The sequence below is a fragment of the Physeter macrocephalus genome, chromosome 16 (genome assembly GCF_002837175.3).
Source record: "Physeter macrocephalus isolate SW-GA chromosome 16, ASM283717v5, whole genome shotgun sequence".
Classification (NCBI taxonomy): Eukaryota; Metazoa; Chordata; class Mammalia; order Artiodactyla; family Physeteridae; genus Physeter; species Physeter macrocephalus.
Genome location: NC_041229.1, coordinates 50,088,845 through 50,111,909, shown reverse-complemented (window position 1 = coordinate 50,111,909; position 23,065 = coordinate 50,088,845). Strand labels below are relative to the sequence as shown.

Below are 23,065 nucleotides of genomic sequence, written 5' to 3'. Positions count from 1 at the left end.
TTCCTGCATGTGGACACCCCCACTGGACTTAGCTCTTTCAAAATGCAGCACAAAACTACAGAGTAGACCCATGCAATGCAGAGAAGAGCATTATGTTCAAGCACAGCATGGTAGATGAGGCCAGGTGACAGTCCAAGCTGGGCAGGGGGAGAAGGGAGTGCTGATATGCAGCAACAAGTGGCCTAAAGCTCTCGAAGAGAACAGTAACAAATAAGTGTGACTCACATGCTGGCATCAGATCCCCTCTCAGAGCTAGAACACTGGGCCTCTGTCAGGCAAAGAAAAGGAGTCCCTATGAATAGCCATCTCTGCAAACAGCAGTTACTGTCACTCCCTAAAAGACACAAGCATGGCTGGGGACTGGCACCAGCTGACAATACTTGGGTTTTGGCAGCCCCACTTACAGAGAGAGAACGTCCTGGTCAGAAACTTGGCCTCTGCTGATAGAAATTCCATGTCCAGATTAAGGGCAATCCTGGGTCCACTGTCCTCTGTGAGGTCAGAGCACCCTTGGAGTACTGTGTCCAATTCTGAGCACCACACTCTAATAAGGACACTGACCCACATGAGGAAATTCAGAGGGGAGCAATCAGGATGGGGAGTTGAGGAATAGTTGAAGAAACTCTATAATTGGTCATTTGAATCATTCCCAACCTTTTACTATTGCAAGTAAGGCTACAATAAATATCCTTGGGGCTAAATCTATCTATCTATCTATCTATCTATCTATCTATCTATCTATCTATCTATCTATCTACCTATCTACCCTTGTTTTCCCGAGATAAATTCTTAGAGGAATTACTGGTTTGAAGGAAATAAACATTTTTAAGGCCTTTGCTACATCGTGTCAAACTGCCTTATAGGAAGGAAATACCAGTTGATAATTCTACCAGTATGATAGAGAGAAGGCCTGAAAAATATCACTTAAAATTTGTTTACAAATATTTAAAATAGGAGAATTTTGTTATTTTAGGTGTTTCTAAATTTCCTCTCTAACTCAAAATTCTGTGAGTCTAAGCATCATCCTCTAGATAAAAGACACACTCTCTACATTTCTCTATGCACAGGTGACCCTTGAAAAGCACAGGTTTGAACTCGGTGGGTCCATTTATACACGGATTTTTTTTCAATAAATATATAGTCAGCCCTTCATATCCACAAGTTTGGCATCCATGCATGGACATTTCCACCTGAGGTTGATTGAATTCACGGATGGGAAACCCATGGATACAGAGGCCCACTGACTATACTACACCGTTTTATATAAGGGACTTGAGCTTCCATGGATTCTGGTATACACAGGGGCTCCTGGAACCAATCCCCTGAGGATACCATGGATACTGAGGGAAGACTGTATTCCATTAAGAATTTTAGTAGCCAAGAGTAAATAAAGTTTTCCCAAAAATACTTAAATTATACTAGCAAAACCTCAGCACTATTCCCATGCTTATTCAAAGACTAGTAATTCAACAGGAGATATTCATATACTTTTATTAAAGATCTATAGGATAAACAAAATACTTACGTAAATGTTAAGCTGAACCATATGAAATTGCCATGTTTATAAGTCAAACACAAATATTGGCATTTTTGGTTCAACCTCATATAATACTTCAGCTTAAGCCTGATAATCTGCAGGTATTACCCATCTGCTGAGGGCAAGCACTTGGTCTGTTGATTATTTACTTAGGGACTGTGATCTAATCAGACAAGGAAAGATTCTCTGCCAACCACTTCCATCCGAAATACTCAGCACTGAGGTAGCCCCTGTACTACACTTTCTATTTATTTTGTAGACACTAGCAAACAGTGTCTTCTAAACAATTTCTACAAAAGGCACGGCATTCCTACTTAGACTATAAATCTGCTGATAAGGGGGAAGCTGGGGCTGAGTCTGCTAGTAAAACTATTGACTATTCCTTGAGGTCAGGTGCTTTCCCTACAATGACCCAGGGAGAAACATATAATAACCATCTGCATTTCACAGGGAAGGAAATAAGCTCAGAGAGGTCTGCTACAGATACACAAATTTAAAACTGTGAATATAAGTTCTGAACCCAAACTTTGGCTACAAAGTCCTGGTATACGAATGTCTCTTTGACATCATATAATAACAATTATATGCATATAACTAGCATCAACTTAGTGCTTACTATACACCAGGTCCTATTAAATCCTCATTATGACCCTAAGAACCATTATAATTACTATTATCCCAATTTTGCAGTTGAGGAAATTAAAGCACAGAGAGGTTAAGAAACTTCTCCAAAGTCAAACAGCCAGGAAGTAGCAGAACGGGGATTCAAATGCAGACCCACTCTGAAGCTTCCATTTGTAACCACTACACTACACACACTCGACCTAGAAGTTATAATATAAGAGACAAATAACAACACAAACAGTACCTAAACATACCTGTGGCCTCATGCTTAATTTTTTAAACAAACATTTTTTTTTATTCTTAGATTATATTTTTCTAAGTTTATTTGTTTTAGGTAGAAACTTAGATAGAAGGGATTCTGTGGCAATATAAAATTATAAAACTTATTATACAATAGTGAAAAGGAAACTATAAAAGGGTAGAGCAAAATGAGGTTCAGGAAATGGACAGACTTAGTTCACTTTCTACTTCCTAGAACAAATGTGAACATTCAGGAAAAATGTAAAAAGAGCCTAAGAGGCCCATTTTAATAATTCTGTTTTAAAGAGTGTAGAAATTATGAAGATAGTAGAACACTGTAATCTTAGTACCAAACTAATCAGCTCTGTACCCAAATATTTAGGTTCTGCCCTTTGACCCATGTACACCAGAGAAAGTGAAGATAATGAATCGTTTAAAAGCTTTAAGTGTCCCTGTACCTATGAGGATAAGCATTTGAATAAGAGAGAAAAAGAAGGCAAAGAAAATGTTTTTAAAGAAGAAGGAAAGAAGATAGGTTTAAAAAAAAAAAAAAAGACCAATCTCTTCTCAGAGAGTATGGTCCATCCACATTAGAGAAAGGATTAAGCAGATACATTCAACTTTTCTAACAGATTTTCTTTCTCTAAGGCTTCAATACGCCTCTCACCCTCACTCAGATAATCACATTAGTTTTGTCATTAAAAGCTCCCTTTTCATAGAATGCACCTAAACCGCTTAAACCACCCAGAGAGGTCGCATACATTATAAAATACCAAGACAAACGGAAGAGATTTTCCATCTTATATCTTATTATTTCACTGTATCTATCTGCATGCTCAGGAGGCTAAGCCAAAAGATTTGGTGAGTTATCAGCTAAAAAATGATTCCAAAATAGACAAACTCTACAGTACCCTTTAAAACTGGTCTTTAAGCTGAGAACTGAGAACTAGCAGTTTTTATGCTGACAGAGCAGTCAAATGACAGAGGGGTTTTCTATTTTCCTTTTCTCTATTCCTAGTGTTCTATCAGCCAAGTCCATGATTATTTCTGCATGAATGTTGCAGCTTCTGTTAACAGTAAACAAAAGCAAATGGAGTCTGAGTGTGCATGGCTCAAAGATAAATTAGAAAGAATGATATTTGAGTTGACATGGAAAATGGCATTCAGTTGCTGCATGTGGATACTTAGAACTGTACAAGGTCCAGGCAGAACTGGAAATCACCTGCTTTTTTTCATAACCCAACTATTACATATTATCTCACCATCCTAAGCCTGAGTTTACAGACTCAGAAAAGGACGACTGTTTGTCAGCCCTTTAAAAAGGAGGAAGTGTATCAGAGGGAGGAGGAGTCCTGGTTAAATGGAACTATCCAAGTGAAAGAGCAGTCCCCAACTGGGTAGTGTTCCAGGGATTAGGGGGTTGGGAGAATAGAGAGGGGGTCAAGAAAGGAGAAACAGAATGAACAGTGAAAGAAAGTGATCTGAAGCTAAGAGTTTGGAAGAGAGGCATGTAGTGGAAAAATTCTAAAATCAGATAGGATAAAATTAGAGATAGATGTAGGCAATGGAAGTTTCTCAAGCAAAAGTCAAACAGAGATTACTTTCGGTGGGGTGCAGGCAGGAAACAGAATTATAAATATATCATAAGCAATCAAGAATTCCTTAATATGTCAAAAGAAAGGATAAAATTGGTAAAAAAACATTAACTGGAAGAAATGACAAGAACAAGTCCTAGATAAAAGAAATAAAAGGTGATTGTGAGGCAAAGACACAAAGTTATCTTGCCTTAAAAATAAACTTTTAAAATATATATGTACACAAAAGATAAAAGAAAGATTGTGCTAAATCAAAAACAGATGACAAAATATTTGAGATATACTCCACTAATTTTGAGTGATTATTTAGGAGAGAGATAGGATAGAATATATATTTACGTTTAAGACTCAACAGCAAAATATCTCAAAAGGAACATTAAAGAAGCAGAGAGAAAACCAGTTAGACTGTTCACTGTTCCAAATCATAAACAAATGAATATTAAAAAGCTGTATTCCTCTGGCATTTTTCTAAGTCAGGGCGGCAAACTACAGGCCCCAGGCCAAAGCCAGCCCACTGCCTGTTTTATAAATAAAGTATTGTTGGAACACAGTCTTCCTCACTCATTTAAATATTGTCTATGGCTACTTTCTGCTAGAACTACAGAGTTGAGTAGCTGTGACAGAAACTACATGGCCCACAAAGCCTAAAATACTTACTATATAGTCCTTTACACATAAAGTTTGCCAACCCCTATTCTAAGTAATGATAGAATTGCCCATATGTTTTTATCATCTGACAACTCAGTTGTTCTCCAAGTGGGCATAAAGATGCAAATGTAATTCTCACTTTGTACAGAGTTCAAAGTTAAATCCGATAGTTGTCACACTGTGGCCAGCAATCTACCCAAATCTTCAGGCAAGACTTCTAGTTCAGTGCAATGTGGGAGAAGATCATAGCCTCTGAACAATGGTAGACTCGAGTTCAAATCCCACTTCCACTACCTCTTAGTTGAGCTTAAATATCCTCTCCATAAAACTGGAATTATAACTCTTTTTTGCCACAGGATTTTTGTGGGGATTAAATGAGATAGTATATATGAAAGTGCTTTGTAAATAGTAAAATAATATAGAAAGATAAGACATTATTAGCACATAGACATTTATGGAGACTAATCTGTTCAGATTTAGTTTTTTCTCATTATTTTGATCTAGGTTTTCTTACCATGAGAGAGATCTGCTCTTTAAAATAACTTTGTATTGTCAAAATTCAATTTAATTCAATATGCATTTACCTCTGGCTTGCTATGTGCAATATACTCACTGGTCATTCTACTTTTTAGATGAAGAAAAATATCTCTAATAGCAAATGATCTTGTTCCATTTGGGTTACAAAGTTTTATACAAGGTGTGCATTTAATAATTCAAAGGGACAGTTAAATTAAAAGTGCTTCTGAAACCTGGTTCTTGTATTACCAATTCTATCTACATTCACAGCATTTATTCTAGCTGTAGAGTCTGCTGTATTCTCTAAATTTAATAACCATCAAGTTGGCCAGCTTTTGTTTTTAAAACTAAGAGGAATGCTCTTTACAAAGGAATGCTTAAAAAGAACACATACAATAAAGAATTCTGGCATGAAAAGAACCTTAAAATTTATTGTGTCAAGTGTCTTTAAATTTTCCAGAGTGTTTTCACATCCAATATTTTATTTGATCCTCAGCACATCCCTATTGAGCACATAGGTATCGTTATCCCATTGTGCAGAGGAAGACACGGAGGCCCAAGAAGAGAACAGACTTGCCCAAGATCACGCAGCTGGTAAATGGTAGTTCTGAACAAGGAACCAGAGTCAGTGCTCTTTCCACTCTACCTTGCTGTGTGGGGATCATGCCTTTATGATGTATGTAACACTTAGAATGTATTAGCAGTTGACTGAATCATAGCACTTTGATAGCAGCTGCCATTTATTAAGCACAGACCATGTATTATATAGCTCTATGTGTCTCACATATATAAACTGTGTATATGAAGTGCAGAGCACAGAATTTGGTACATAGTAATTATTCCATTAACAGCAACTATTACTCTTATTTCTAAGAGTTGGTTCTTAGTTCTAAGAGTTGTAATTCATACAACTCTGTAATCTATGCATTTTATCTCCATTATTAAAATGAGAAAACTGAGGTTCAGAAGAGCTAGGTAACATGTCCAAGTCTGAGGAACCAGAAAGTGACAAAAGCCAGGATTTGCCTAGGTTTGAGGTTTGACTAACTTCAGAGCCCCTTTGTCACTGGGACTTCCTCTGATGCTGAAAGTCAGAGAATGCACAAAAAAAAAGAAAAGGAAGTATGTGATTAAAAGTGATGAAAGGGGCTTCCCTGGTGGCGCAGTGGTTGCGCGTCCGCCCGCCGATGCAGGGGAACCGGGTTCGCGCCCCGGTCCGGGAGGATCCCACGTGCCGCGGAGCGGCTGGGCCTGTGAGCCATGGCCGCTGCGCCTGCGCGTCCGGAGCCTGTGCTCCGCAACGGGAGAGGCCACAGCAGTGGGAGGCCCGCGTACCGCAAAAAAAAAAAAAAAAAAAAAAAAAAAAAAAAAAAAAAGTGATGAAAGGACATTTTCCTATTACCTTGATAGGCCAAGCAGGCAAAGGCTGTAAAAAGTTGGACTCATAAGGGTAGTCCACCATTGCCAGATTCACCCAGGTTTCAGAGATCCAATCTTTCAAACGCTGAACATCCTGAGATTCTGTTAATGGAGTGCATAAGTGAAGGGCTTCAGAAAGCCAGTGCAAGCCAGTACCTGAGAATAGAATCAAATTGTTGGAATCTAATAAGCACTGCTCAACAGAAGAGCTTTATAGATCACTCATTCTTCACTTGGTATTTTAGAAAACTCAGTCTTCTATACAGTTTATCCAAGAATGCTTTTCAACATTGAACAAAATATTTTTAGAACTGGTTAATCTCGTGATAGATAAGTTGCCTATCTTCATGAAGCTTACCAGAATTAGTATTCTGAATCATTCCCTTTTGTAAATAAACAAATGGAACATATAGAGCAATAAGAATGCATAAACTACAACTAAATAATACAAATGGATTTATCTGACAGTGCCGAGCAAAAGACAGCAGAGACAAAAAATACATACTATGCAATTCTGATTACTAAAAAATTCAAGAGCAATCAAAATTAATCTATGGTTCTAGAATGCAGGACAGTGATTAGCCTGATAAATGCAGAGGTAGTATCTGAAAAGGGCTTGAGGGGATTTCTGAGGGGATTTCTTGATCTGCATGCTGATTACACTATATATTCACGTTGCAAAAATTCACCAAGCTGTGTATTTTGATTTGTGTACTTTTCTATATGTTATACTTAAATACATATGTTAAAATTAAATATATAAAAAGTTTACTTAGAAAGTGGGAAGTGTTAAATTTTACACTTAAAAGGGAAAAAAATCCCAAGATTACATTCTCTTAATTAAAACTTACCCTTTTCTGTGAGTCGACTAATGGCATCCCAGGACCTGCGGATACTCTCTGAACAATTTGGGCCACTTTTCCTAAAATCTGTAGTTACAATCTTCATAAAAACACCACAAGGTACCATATTCTCAAACTGCCAGATGGGGGCAGAGGATGCAAGAGCTCTAAATGGTAAGAAGTCCAAGGAAGGAGAAAAGAAAAAAACATAACTCATCGAATCAAGTTTTAAAATTGAAACTTATATTGAACAAAAATGGTGAGAAAAATAACAGCTGTTAATGAAATAGAAATTTAAAATCTCAGTACAACAGAATAGAACATGTTTTACCCAAAACAAATCCCTACGTTTGCCTTGACAATTATTAAGAAAGTGCTCACATCCAACGTAAGTGCATTTACCCAACCACCAAATGAGGATACTTCATCCTGAACCAGGCTGCAAGCATGCCACCGTAAGAGCCCCCTAGGGCAATGACAGGTTGATTTCTAGCTCCTGGGATTGTTCTTTTCAAGTATTTGATTAACTTTGCAAAATCAGCCAGAGCTTGTTCTGTTGTCAGAAAATTCAAGTGTCTGGAATCCTAAAGAAAAATAACAAAGAACATGGGTATAAATGTGCACGTAATAGCAGCTTAGGCATAGCATAGATCCAGAAAAAAGCCAGATAAGCATTTCTCCAAATAGAATTTCTAGGCAACTGAGTTAAAACGCCCAGTCAAAGCAATAGCAATGCTGATTTAAACTCATGAAAAAGTGACTTTAAGTTTGTGGGAAGAAGATAATGTATTTTGCATTCAAATGTAATTTCTATTAAATGCTATTTACCAAAGACCTTGTTGAGGTAGTAGAAACAGCAGAGACAAACTGTAAGTAACATTTAACAACAAATGTGATAGAATACAATACTAATCTTAACAGACCACTACTCTATTCTAACTTTTATTTCAAATCTTGAAACATTTATAATGGCTACCATATAGGCAAAGGTAAACTAAACCCTGTGGAAAACTGAAGTAAGAATCATCAGTAAAAATAAAACTCATCCTTCCTCATCAGAAAGATTATTATTATGTCTGATATACCAACAACTGGAACAAATCAGCCTGCCTGATGTACAAGTATAAAACTGGAGTTAAAAAAAAAAGAAAAACAGCAACCTATGGAACAACTATTTTCAGACATTGGAAAACAAGCAACACAAGACTTTGAGCCCTGAGAGGATACTCCGCAAGTAAGTTCCACGATCATCTAGTTCTCTACCTAGGGAGAATTTCCTCATTGCAGTATAGGGAGGTGGAACTCAGAGTCCTGCTTAGCTGAGAAGGCTAATGAAGTGTCTCCTTTGAAAAGGTGAAAACTAATTCTTCTCCTTTTGAACTTGGGCTGGACTTAGTGACTTGGCTCTAACACGAATAGAATGTGGCAGAAGTGATATGTGACTTCCAGTGTCAGGTCATAAAAAGCACTGCAGTTTCTACCTTGCTCTCTTGGATTGTCAACTTTGAGGGAAGGTAGCTGCCATGTCAAAAGGTCACTCAAGGAGGCCTTTGGAAAAACCCAAGAGGGGACACACTGAAGCCTCTTACTAATACCCAGCATCAGTTTGTCACTCGTGGATCTTCCATATGAGCAGAGAGGGTCCTCCAGCCTCAGTCAAGTCTTCAGATGACTGAAGCACTAACTGACATCTTAAGCTCATGAGATCCCCTGAAACAGAACCACCTAGCTGAGCCACTCCTAATTCCTTACCCAAAGGAACTGTAAGATAATAAATGTTTTAAGCCACTAAGGTTTGAGGTAAACTGTTATGTAGCAATAGATAACTAACACACCTACATACCCATATCAGACTATCCTATTTGACCTTCATACTTTAGTCTCACCACTCTGACTACTCCCATCACCTGGTATATTTTGGAACCAGAGTTCCATCTTTCCTCTTTCCTACTCCTTTAACCTTCCCCCTTATCCAAGATGTATGCTTTCTGGCTTCTTACCTTCTCTCTCGTCTGTCACTATTCTTTACTTCCAGTTTTCATGGCACTATGTATAGCTGAGTGCAGTTTTTTCCCAATTCTCACAATATATCTGTAATATTCCCCTACACTACGGACAAATTCTGTGAGCACATGAAGGGAAAGAAGCATATCAAAGACAGCCCTTACCTCCATTTTGCCAGCAACGTATGAACCACAGGGACCTAGGAGAGGAGGTTATGTTTCTATCTGCAACAAGCTGACTACCTCCCAATGGTTTCAGGATCTGTCAACTCCCCTAATCAGATAATTATGCAAAATAATAAGCTAAAGGATACAGTTTCCCATGCAGCCTAACAAATATCAGCAAATTGCTCTGCTTTTCATTTATAAAACAAGGACTATTTATTTATTTATTTATTTGTAACATGAGATAATAAAACCTCTGAAAATAAAAATAAAAAGTCCTTTCAAAACAGTAAGCCTAGAAAATGATTAACCCCAATCATTTCTAACTCAGATTTCTCCAAAAGCATGGTATGTGTATAACGGTGGTATGCATGATGATCTTAGGTAGTGAGCAAACATTTTTAATGTAATATTTGTTTTATTTCAATGTAATTTAGAGAAGAATAGTACACAAAGCCTTACTAAGATAACACTAAGTTTGAAAAGTGAGTTGTGGGACTTTCCTGGCAGTCCAGTGGTTAAGACTTCAACTTCCAATGCAGGGGGTGCAGGTTTGATCCCTGATGGGGAGCTAAGATCCTACATGCCTCGGGGCCAAAAAACCAAAACATAAACAGAAGCAATATTGTAACAAGTTCAATAAAGACTTTAAAAATGGTCTACATTAAAAAAAAAAGGTGAGTTATTTAAAGAAAAATAGTCAGTGAATAATAATACAGATGGCAAATTCATATAGCCAGAATCACAAGGGTAGTACATGAGTGACTCAGTTGAGGAAAAGGTGTCCTGGCTTATAAAGTGTAGATTTGTGGCTGAGGCCAAAGCTCCTTGTGAGAACAGAAAGGCCAGAAGGGAATCCAAGTGGCCAGTTGGCCTCACTGAATCATAGCGATGATTTGTCCTTATTTTATTGAAAAACACCTTACTAAGCAAACATTTGCACACTCATTACATCTTTTTCCAGTGGTAGACCCAATAATTTAAGTGTATAATTTTTATAAAGCGGATTATTTACTGACATTTTTTAAACACTGAAAAGTTCCCTCCAATCTCTACAGCCACAGATTAAGATTTGCCTGGTGAAGGCTAGCCTCATCACACTGAGTTAAAGACTGATCATTATACATAAAAAGTAAAGATTAAATACAAATTACTGAAATTTCAGGCAGTTCAACTTATAGCTATCATTTCTTTCTTATAGTGGGACATGTAATTAGAAAATGTTCTAAACTTAAAAGTAGAAAATACACTTACCTTGAAGGAGTTGGCACCAAAGGGTAGGGACTCTCCATAATATCGATGTTCAGCAAACACCAACATAGCTTTCAGTTCCTCAGCCATGTCCCACATGAACCCCTAGGAGGAATTTACAAATTCACAGGATAAAATCAGGTCGTGAAAAAAAGTCTGAATCTTTTTGCAACTCATGAAATGGGCCAAAAAGAGTTCTCTGAGAAGCTGTGCAATTCATATTTGTTCCACAGGTAAACAATATAATTCCTGTTTCATTGTTGCACATCAATCTCACACTGTATTAGAGTGAAACAATTAAAAATAAGCCCAAGTTGCTCAACTACCAGTCATTCCAACTCTCCTTATTCTGACACTCTAGCCTCAGAATCAACATTATGTCTAAAATAGCCTTCAAATTGCACTGTGTGCCAAAGAATCTAGGAAAGAGCTGCGGATAAATAAGTTATCTGTCTACTCACAGATAACTTTTATTTATAACATGAAAGAGAACAGTACAAATAAACATATTGGACTCCTTTGGGTTTTATGTTAATCTTATTTACATGAAGATAAATAGTAGCTAACAATAGCTAATATTAATTGAGTGCTTACAACTTGTCAGATACCCTTCTAAACACTATATGTATTCACTTAATTATCACAACAATCTAAGAGATAGGCATTTTGATTATACCCATTTTACAGACAAGGACACTGAGGCACAAGAGTTTAAATAACCTGTGACAGTCACACGGCTAGAAAGTGGTAGAGCTAAGATTCAAGCACAGGCCATCTGGCTCCAGAACACAATCATCAAGTGCAGTAAGACCTCCTTATTTCCACACATAATGCTGGTCATTAATCAACCATTGCATTTTTTCACTTACCTCAAATTGTGCCCTCAGAATCCTTCTTAACAAAGCATTCTAGGTGCCCAACTTCAATTGACTAGATTTATATTTAGCACAGATTAAAACTACTTGTCATTCCCAGTGCACATTATTGCTTTTGAATGAGCTGTTGCTCCCTGACAAAGACTAAGAACCTCTAAGTTTTTTTTGTTTGTCTTGACCAATAAATGAACAATTAAAAGAGCTGTATGCATGTGAGGACAGAGAATTTAACTTGATATCTGTGATGGTTTCAATAACCCCCATTTTCTCTCTTAACACCTTGCTCATTCCCTGCCATGTATCTACAGATTCTGTAACACCAGCTCAAGATGCCCTCCTCTGCCTGCCCCCACTATGGCTTACTGATCACACCCTCCTCTCAACACCACTGTGCTAGGTATAGATCTCTATTACTTTGCTGCAATATTTGCTTACATGTATGTCTGACCCTACCAGACTATGAGCTTCTTAAGGGTAAGGATCATCCATCAAAACAGCCAGAGGAGTTGACCTCAGGGTTTGAGAGGAAGCAACTGTATTAAGTGATTATTTACCTGCACCTATTTCAGGGTGTTTTTATTTTTCAAAAGAGGTCCATGTAACATATTAATATTAAATAACATTATGTGCCAGCATTGTTCTAAGTTCCTAATTCTTATTTGCCCTCATAACAACTCAATTAACTAGACATTATTATAACCATTTAATATATAAAAACTAAGGCACAGAATAAGAAACTTACTCAAAGTCACAAAGCATAGTGGCAAAACCAGAATTCAAATCTTATCACTGGCTGACATCTTCACTCTTGACCACTATACTATACTGCCTCTCAATAAATAAATGTCCAGAATATGTAAATATGCAACCCAAACATTTTAGTATGTAAAGGAAGGTGTGTCTAGCGCTGGGAAAGGGCCAAGATCTGTCCTTCTAGGATCTGCCTCTATCAGGTACCTGGAACTCTTCCTACCCTGAGTAGCTCTTCCTTTCTACCACTTCAGAGGTCAGAGATTCCCAGCAAGTCTTATTAAATTATGCTGCAGTGCCTCAGAGCAGTGGGGTCTGTGGAGGCAGGAACAGTTGCCTACCTATGATAAAGAACAGGAAAATAAGTGCTGATTTCATCTGTCACTCATCTAAGAGAGACAGATATCTAGGATCTCAGCTCTTAGGGAATTATTTTATTTTCAACTAACATATTTAGACTACTAGCATTCCTAAGGAAATAATCAGAAATGTGGAATGTGATAACACAGTATAATTGGGTTCATATCTTTGCTTTCAGTGCAGTTCAGTTCAACATTTACTAAGACCTCCTGAAGACCAGGCACCCTGCCAGATATTGGCAGTGGAGAAAATATGATTCAGTCCCCACTTTCAGGTAATTCACAGACTAGCTTTTTGGTAGAAAGTTGCCATTTTCTAGTCTTAGCTCTGGAACATTAAAAAGGAAAATTTATTCCTTTCATGTGTCCTCCTAAATTAAGTTTTGTTAACATATTCAAGCATTATTATAAAAGATGACAGAATATATAGTCAGGGAAGCAACATAACAGCTACACTTTTTTACCCTCACAAATATAGAAAAATGGTAGAACAGGAAAGCTAAAATATAGCTACAATTTTACCTTTGTCCATTCCTATTTGACAATCAAACTTGTATTTTTTTTTCTTATTTGCACTGGCTTTGTTTAGATTTTATTAATTCATTCATTTAACAAATATTTATTGAGTACCTACTATATGCCTAGCACAGTCCTGGATCTGAGCATACAACACTGAACAAACAAAAATTCCTGCCCTTGTGTTCACATTCTAGAGACCATAATAATAATAATAAACTATATGCCATAACATTCCTACTCCCATTTCCCTCATATCCTTGTTCAATCGTTAAATAAGTTGGGATTTTTTTTTTAATCTTTTAAAATTCAATTGTCCAAAAATAGTATTTCATTCTTTTCATGTGTAATTCTTTAAAGCTGAACAGGCTTGTTGGATATCTGTATTTATTCTTTTGTGAACTGCCTATTCATGTACTTTTGCTGTTTTTCTATTATTCGTGAGTTTATCTTTTTGTTATTTTTTAAAGAACTTCACAATACAGAAATACTCAGTCATATATACTGCAAAAGATTTTTTCCAGTTGATCATAATAAAAAGGAAATTGAGCCCAGAGTTTCACAAATCTGCACATACCGTATTATTGCAAAACCAGATAATGTCCCCTTCATTACCAGTGTAGAAAAGTATAGACCCACCATCTTCCTTCCAGTGTTTATCAGCTATTAGGTACCGTTGTTTAAAAGTTTTATCGGTATGAAATCCAAAATGATCAACCTATGACAAAAAAGAAACAGACAAGACATATTTCAAAGGAAAGTAATTAAATATCAAACAAGTATTTATATTTATTCTTCCATTAAAATCAATCTATGCTATAAAAATGACAAAAAAATTTAAACTTCATTTGGTTTCATTAGTAGTAGTAATATTGATATTGTTATTTTGAAATTATTTTCTTTATATTTTAAGATAAAGAAATGTTATTGGTGATCAAGATTTTCAGTGTAAGACAAAAGATACAATTATAAAATCAAGTAGCTACTTAAAAACACAATAATGTTAAAATTGAATGAAACAGTAGAACCTATTAATTGGAACCTTTTCATTTTTAAAATACAGACATTCCTTATTACCTGAATTTTCATTATTGAAATTTTTAATATCAAAATTCAAGGACTAAACAGACCACTGAAAAAAAGGTCTATAAACACTGTCACCCCAATAACAATTAACATTCCAAGGGCCAGGATTTTGGTATCTAATACTATTCCCCACTAAAAGGAATAGGGCTTGTTAGTGAAATGGCTGCCTGACATTTGGGACAAGGAAGCTACAAGATAAACCAATGCATCTTCCTGTGCAAGGAAGCACTCAAAAATTAATGGAGTTGGGCTTCCCTGGTGGCACAGTGGTTGAGAGTCCGCCTGCCGATGCAGGGGACACGGGTTCGTGCCCCAGACCGGGAAGATCCCACATGCCACAGAGCAGCTTAAAAAAAAAAAAAAAAAAAATTAATGGAGTTATATCTAACAAATATAGGAGCCAACTACAAAGGACTATCATTGGCTAAAGTTTTAATAAATTGAACATAAAACAAATTGAACATAAGAATAATGATTGTAGTTGATTAAAACGTTCAATTCATGAAAATCCATTACTCCATAAGGATATCAAAAAAGAAAAAGCAAGAAAAATATTCATTTGCCACCATTTAAGTTATTTATTAAACCAACTCCTCACTTAGAAGTTGTGAATAAAAGAGTAAAGAACTCAACATTTAACCTGCCTTTCCAATAGAATTATATTTCAGGGTACCAAATAGTCCCAGTTGATGAAAAAAGAGCTCTGTTTTACCAAATGTCAGCTAATGCAGAAGGAATGACAGAATTAGAAAAATGATATTTGGCAAACCCTAGTGAAGTTACTGATTCAGGAAAGAATTACCAAATAGTGTTAAAAGCATTAGGAGAATGGATGACAGGAAAATGAACATTCATATTACTACCAAAGTAATACCATAGAGAATACTGTCACAAGATCAGGCTGTCATCACCTTAACCTAGTAATCAAAGTTAGCATCACTAACAGTGGTGTGAGCAGGAATTATGTATCTCCTCACATGGTACAACACAAAGCACATTTCACCTATGATGAATTCTTGCCAAAAATGTTTGACTTCTAGCTTAGTCCAGTCTTTACATCTAATTTCCAGTTTCTGGGAAATACAAAGGGTAGAAAAACAAGCTGAAGATACTCTGAAGAGGCAATCAGACAAATCCAAAGGTAAGACATTTTACAAGAAAAAGGCAAGGCAATATCCTGATAAAAGGACTGTTTTAGAATAAATAAAATTTAAGGAACATAATAATCAGATGCAATGCATGATTCCAGATTGTATCTTGGTTTGAACAAACAAGATATAAATGACAATTTAGGGACAACTGCGTTAATTTAAATATGGACTAGGTATTAGGTGAGACTAAGGACTTGTTAATTTTGTTAGGAGTGATCATATTGTTTTGGCTACATAAAAAAATGTTTTTCTTTTTCTATAGCTGTACATTGAAGGATTTAGAGAGAAAACGTCATGCAGTCTATAATTTACTTGAAAATACTTCAGCATAAAAAAGTAAAATGAATTTAAAGGAAAAAATATAATCTATACTGAGAGAGAAAAAAACACACTGGATACTGAGACTTCGTGAGATACAATATAAAACATGTCAAAATGACACAATTTTGGGCTTCCCTGGTAGTGCAGTGGTTGAGAGTACGCCTGCCGATGCAGGGGATGCAGGTTCGTGCCCCGGTCTGGGAAGATCCCACATGCTGCAGAGCGGCTAGGCCCATGAGCCATGGCCGTTGAGCCTGCGCGTCCGGAGCCTGTGCTCCGCAATGGGAGAGGCCACAACAGGGAGAGGCGTACCGCAAAAAAAAAAAAAAAAAAAAAAAAGACACAATTTTAAGCTTACGTTGAACTTACATTGAAAATATATTTTTTGAGTTTTTTCACCCTCCTCTTAATAAACTCACCATTTAAAAAATACAATTATTAAATCCTATAATATGGTAAAATTCATATACAACTATCTAAATTTAAAGAGTTACCCAACAGTACAGAGCCCACTGAGCCTTTAGGGTCATAGTGTTTGAATTCTTCAGTGCTTTAGAGGGACAGGAGTGAGAATGCAGGGTGGTCTGGGGCACACATAGGCTGATCCAGTGCTGCTCCAACCTTCCTGGGGCAGGAGCTGGTTCTGACCTAATCCAGATCTTGTAAGATTTCCCTTGGCCATTCTAAAACAGATGGAACTTCCAGCACCCACTCCATCTACACACACACACACACACACACACACACACACACACACACACTCTTCACATTCATACCAGAGATCCCAAAATGCAAGTTTCTCAAAACTGCACCTAATGCACACTTCCCGATGTCCACGATTATCACCATATATAGTCCTAAAATACAAGCTATTCTAATATTAAGACTATCTACCTTTCAGTAAAATAAGCAGTCTGTATGGAACAGGTATATAATAATGATGTCCATGTGCCAAAAAACCCCTCCCATGACATATGTTAACTCACTCAATCACTTTCTCAACAAGCATCTATTGAATGGGTCAAGTACTTGTTCTAGGCCAAGTAGTAAACTAAGCAACAGGATAAAGAGTTAGCTGAGCCACAGCTCCTTGATTTAACTTAAACTAATTCAATTATACCCACTAAGCCTAAAAGTAAAAAAGAGCAAGAGAAACAGGCAAACAGTGAAGGGAAGATAGACAAGTGATTCCACTTGCTTCCATTCAAATTAGTAGTGTTTCTCCACGTGAGGTCCCTATATATCAGTATCAGCTTCATCTGGAATTTGTTAAAAATGCAAATTCTCTGGCTGAATCCCAGGCCTACTGAATTAGCAACTGTGGGGAGTAGAACTCAGTAACTTGTGTTTTAACAAGCCCTCCAAGTAATTCTCATGTACAGCTAACATTCTGAGAACCAATGAGTTAGCACAAGCTCCCAAATAAGACAAGAATCTGCTATTCCTTCTCTTGATCTAGGTTTCAGAAGACTTCTAATATGTAAGCATCTCACTATGCTGAATGAAACTCTGATGTTTAAAGATGTGAATTACCACCCAAAATGGCCCCTAAATACAAGCCAACTGCATCATTTGAAGCTCAACAGGAAAAACCATCATCTATTTCAACAAAGGAGGAAGCACTAGCTGTGTTGGACTTAAAGGAAGTACACAGCTCTCTAACAAGATGCCTTCCCCTGGTATTCTCAAAGATAATTCTGCCATAGTGATTTTCAACTTACCCACTGACTTTAGAGCCTAGCCTTGTAAAATGAGATATTGCCGTTCCCTTTAAAAGCAGCCCACAAAGAAACCTATTTCAATAATACAGTCTAAAGGTTTCAAATTTGAAAACTATGGGTATATGTTTATATATATCATGTTAAATGTATATGGTAAAAAAATTCTTGCCAGAGGAAAAGCTTGTATCTAGAATTACAAGAGCCACAAGAACTTTAGACAGAGAAAGCCAAACTTCCTTCTGTGGCTACTCTCAGGGCACTCCTGCTCCTAGCAATCCCTAATTGTTTAGCTTGGGGAAAAGGGGGTGGAACTCCGGTATGACAGAAAGAAAGCAGGTTAGAAGTCAATAGATCTGAACTTGAATTGCTACTGTGGGGCCTCAGGCAAGTCACTTAACCTCTGTGAGCCCCACTGTTGTCCTATATAAAATAAGGATAATAACACATAACTCAAAGGATTGCTGTGAAGATTAGAGAAAACATATCCAAAGTATTCGGTATAGTCCCTGATATATAATACATGCTCAGCGAATGTTAGCTCTCCACTCCATCCCATCTGCACACCAATCCTAAGCATGGAGTACTTAGATGGGGTAAAGGCAGAGAGTGATGAAGCTCTTCACAGAATTATAGGACATACCCTTAGAATGTCAAAATCTCCTATCTCTTGAGTGCTTCACCTAAATATTAAACAGCTAGAAAGAGGTAGTGAAATATCATTTACAAAACATTAATTTGCAGAATTTTCTTGACTCTTCCTAATTACCAACAATATCAACTTCGGGCTACACAACTGTAGATATTTTCCAATACCTAATGACCCAGCAGACTAGGTACAGTGTGCCCTCTGCTGTTGAGAACTGAGGCCTGCATGCCACTTACAGCCCTGTGCTCCTGAACAGAGATTTTATAAATCACAACATAAAAGGAGACAGGGAGGTAGACGCCATTTGATCTGCATTGTTCAACTGAAGAAACCAGACTCAAAGTGGTCAAGTGCCTTGGTCAAGGTTACAAGTCAGAGGCAAACCTGGAATTTTTAATTGTTTTTTCAATTTGGTGTATTGAGATAACTAAAATAATTAATAGCACTGTAAAAGCCACACAGGCATGACCTCAAAAAGTAAAAACACCTCTAGTCACACACAGCAGTCCTTTCTAAAATGTGGTCCTAGAAATTTGAAGAGATGCTTCCCTTCTTCACCTTGTAGAGGATAAAGAGATCCATGAGAATGGGTAGGCAAGAAGGAATAAAGAGAACAACATCCTTTAAATAGTTTATTGTGGCAAAAATAACTATTTGGACTTTAAAACTGCTCAAAAATAAAATTTATACCCAGAAAAGCCTGTAAGAACATCACATCTATTAGAAACAGTTTTGGTGGCAACTTGGAGTGAGGGTTAACACAGAGCTCCTGCTCGGTGTCTGGTACTGTGCTGGTGCTTTACACAAATCACCTCACCATCCTCCCCATTGCCCTCTGGGGGCACGTTCATTATACCAGTCTTATAATAAGGACACTGAAACTCAGAGAGGTCAGATAACTTGTCCAAGGTAATATAACTAATAAATAAAAGTCAAATACAATTGTTTTTCATGTGCTTTATCCACTACCCAATCCTACCTCTGACAAAATCCGGCCTGCTTTTTTTCACTGTAACACACTATGGCAGATAGGGCTGGCTACAAACTTCAACCTTCAGCAGGGGACACTAGAGTATCTTCATTTGCAAAATGAAGTACCTATCTCCAAACACATACTAACAGTTATACTGAAGAATATAACTGAATACTATACTGAAGAATAGTCTTTTCACTGACTTGACTCAAGAATTGTTACTATATTGTTTTTAACTCATTTAATCAGGCTGCTGATTAAAAAAAAAAATCACGTTGACTCTTAGTAGCTTTATAGTTTTAAGAAACTCGGTATACAGTTAGTTTCATTTACATACCCAGAAATATGATAATAGTTAACTGAAATTTTACTAAACATATGAAAAGTATACTCAGAGATATACAAAACAAAAAAATAGACTCACATCTCCAATACATTAAAGCATCTTGAAAGAGGGCTCTCTGGTCTCCAGTTCTAATCCAGAGATGTTAAAATGAAATAAGACGTCCCTTCTTCCATTTGATGTGTGTACCCTGTATTAGTTATGGAATTATGGCATTACATTCTATTAGAGTTCCTAAATGGAGACTGACATTGTTTCTGGGCAAGCTTGATCTCCCCTGAAGGGGTAGACACCTTCATGTTAGAAGGACACAATTTCTCAAAGAAGGAACCAAAACCTGAAAGGAAGGTGGGGTTTAGGCAGGATCTAGGTTTATAGTTGGAGAAAAGTCCTATGAGTGGAGTCCTACTAAGTTGTCCCTCACCCAGGAGTAGCCACAGAACTGGGTCAAGACGGGAGACCAAGCCATATCTTAAGAGTCAGATCATGGGTGACTAGGTTTATTTCTACTTTACTACGTCAGAACCTTTCAAGAATCTTTTGAATGTTCTACCTTTGTTCATCTGTACTACAAAGATACCAAGAAAGATTGGAGAGTAAATCTGACTTAAAAGAATTAAAAGGGAAACAGTATCCCTTGATGACAGAGTGGTGGTGGTGATAAGGAAAAGAATCACAAGTCCCTCCAAGAGGAAGGTGAGTCCAAGAAACAGGAATGTCATTTCCTTCCCACAGGGGTGCTCCCTTCATTGCCAACCTTAGCAGGTCTAGTTTCCATTTTAACAAGGAAGGTGGAAGTTTCCTCAGGGATAACCTTCAAATGAAATCATCCTTCTATGTAATAAGATGCTGCATATCTTCACACATCTTTCTGTCCATATTAATATAAGAGAGAAAACTGTATTCCTTCCTTCTGTATATTATTTGTAACCTGCTCCTAGTCTCAAAAAAGAAACTCTTAGATATAAATTATTTACTTAAAGATAAAACAAACTGGGAAGGGAATAAAAGGATATGACAGAGTCCACCATGGAAAAAGTTTGGCTATCCAGCTTCCTACATCTACAAATGAATTGTTAGAAAGGCAAGAACACAATAGCTACCACTGTGCCCCTGTACAAGACAGATACTTTATAAATAATTATTAAATGAATGCAGTCCAAATCTTCCTAACGTGGTTCCCCACATTTCTGTGTAAAAGGTCCTCTTGTTAATGTTAAAATTCTCATAGACACTTTATATCACGTTATATCAAGCCAGTGCTTGAGAAAATATAAGAGAAGCTATTATAAATTCAGTAGTGGTATAAATAAATATCACAACAGCATCTAAAAATAGTATATACTACTTTTAATAGTATATACTTGGTAGGAAAATGGATTCAACACAATTCTACAGTGTTCAGGAAGTCTCCTTTCCCCTGACCAAAGACTTTGGACCCCAAAAGGAGAATCACATTAAAATTACCAAATTACACTAAATTACACTAAATTACCAAAATTCTATGACATCAAAATATTCTCTGCTCTACTACTAAAACAAAGGTGAAGATATCCTGCCCTTAAGAACACCTAAAACATTCCAGTAAACCAAGAAATAACATATTTTGTCAAACAATAGTCAGGTGTTTCAGCAGAGGAAGATTCTGGCATCATCTGTTGGCTAAACAGCTCTGTGAGTGCACCACACGATCAATAACTTCCTGTGGCTTCAGGAAGCTCTGTACCACTAGAATTACCTGACCACAGTTTAAGCTCTCAAATTAGAGATAAAGTGTCACTGAAATTATTAAATATCTAAATTTTAGTAAATGTTATATCGTCAGAGGGCGCTGTTGTATAAGTATTGGGTTGACCAAAAAGTTTGTTCGGGTTTTTCTGTGTTATGGGAAAAACCTGAATGACTTTTTGGCCGATCCAGTAGTAAAGTAGGAGAACCGTTAGGTTTTAAATATTAGATTCATAAAATTTTAGGACAGTAAGGGAACTTAAATCTCAAGTCCAAACTCTTAAATGAAAAAACCTGAGATACAAAAATGTCAATTATTTTACATCTTTCTTTTTAAATAAAGATATATTCACATAGTTTAAAGTCAGGGTTCAAAATGCATGCTGTTAGAAATCAGACTAGTGATTACCCTTGCGGGGGAAAGTCACTCTAAAAGAGAATGAGAGGATTCTGGATTTAGGATGGTGCATTTTTCTATACCTATAAGATAGATTTGTAAATATTAAGATTTCCTTTAAGATACATGTATTATGTACACATGATGTTTATATTTCTATTTCACTATAGTCATATGTAAATTATACTAAATCACATTTATATTAAATTTTTCTTCAGATTGTACTACAAAGCTACAGTAATCAAGACAGTATGGTACTGGCACAAAAACAGAAATATAGATCAACGGAACAGGATAGAAAGCCCAGAGATAAACCCACACACATATGGTCACCTTATTTTTGATAAAGGAGTGCCTGATTCTAGTCATTCAGCAGAAATTTCCCGAGTGCCTCCTGTGTGCTAGGATTTGTGATAATCTTTAGGGGTCTAGAAATGAAAAAGACATGGTCTTGTTGGTAGAAATATTTTGGAGACCAGTTTGGAAACTTCTGGGAAAGTGAAAGATGTTCATACCCTCTGAACTAGCAATTTGTCTCCCAGGTGGAGTTTCTAAAGGAACTGTTGGTCATGGGCACAGCAGGACCTGCAAAGAATAGTTATTGCAGTGTTGTTGGTAATAGTGAAAAAATTGGAAAAAGCCTGATTCAGTGGTTCCCAAACATGTCTGCATGTCAGAATCACCCAGAGATCATTTAAAAATTCAGTCTACATCCCATATCAAGTAAATCACAATCTCTAGGGGTGGGACACAGCTGTCACTATGTTTGGAAGCTCTTAGGTAATCCCAGCGTGTACACTCCTTTGGGAACCACTTATCTAGATGACCATTATCAGCTGAACGTGTAAATGATTATATAATGGATTACCTTGCTGTAATTATAACAAATGAACTACCCCAAAAGACGTATACAAGGATGTTTATAGCAGCAGAACTATTTACAGTAGCCAAGATCTGGAAGCAACCTAAGTGTCCATCCATAGATGAATGGATAAATAAGAATGTGGCACATATATACAATGGAATATTATCATCCATAAAAGGAAACGAAATTGAGTTATTTGTAGTGAGATGGATGGACCTAAGAGTCTGTCATACAGAGTGAAGTAAGTCAGAAAGAGATAAATTAATACTGTATGCTAACACATATATGGAATCTAAAAAAAAAAATGGTTCTGAAGAACCTAGGGGCAGGACAGGAATAAGGACGCAGACATAGAGAGTGGACTTGAGGATACAGGGAGGGGGAAGGGTAAGCTGAGACAACGTGAGAGAGTGGCATGGACATATATACACTACCAAATGTAAAACAGATAGCTAGTGGGAAGCAGCCACATAGCACAGGGAGATCAGCTCGGC

At 36.9% G+C, this 23,065-nt stretch overlaps 1 protein-coding gene across 5 annotated transcripts in view; it reads right to left on the bottom strand.

Annotated features, from left to right (window-relative positions):
* The window catches only part of PRCP (prolylcarboxypeptidase), a 67,991-nt gene that overhangs the window by 21,640 nt on the left and 23,286 nt on the right, over positions 1 to 23,065 (bottom strand). For all 5 annotated transcript variants that reach the window (XM_007120093.4, XM_055091481.1, XM_055091484.1 and 2 more), the window contains 5 exons: positions 13,918 to 14,058; positions 10,844 to 10,945; positions 7,824 to 8,005; positions 7,431 to 7,588; positions 6,563 to 6,735 (listed from right to left, as the gene is read on the bottom strand). In XM_007120093.4, coding sequence (XP_007120155.1) covers positions 6,563 to 6,735; positions 7,431 to 7,588; positions 7,824 to 8,005; positions 10,844 to 10,945; positions 13,918 to 14,058 — 756 coding nt within the window. The remainder of the gene's footprint in view (positions 1 to 6,562; positions 6,736 to 7,430; positions 7,589 to 7,823; positions 8,006 to 10,843; positions 10,946 to 13,917; positions 14,059 to 23,065) is intronic.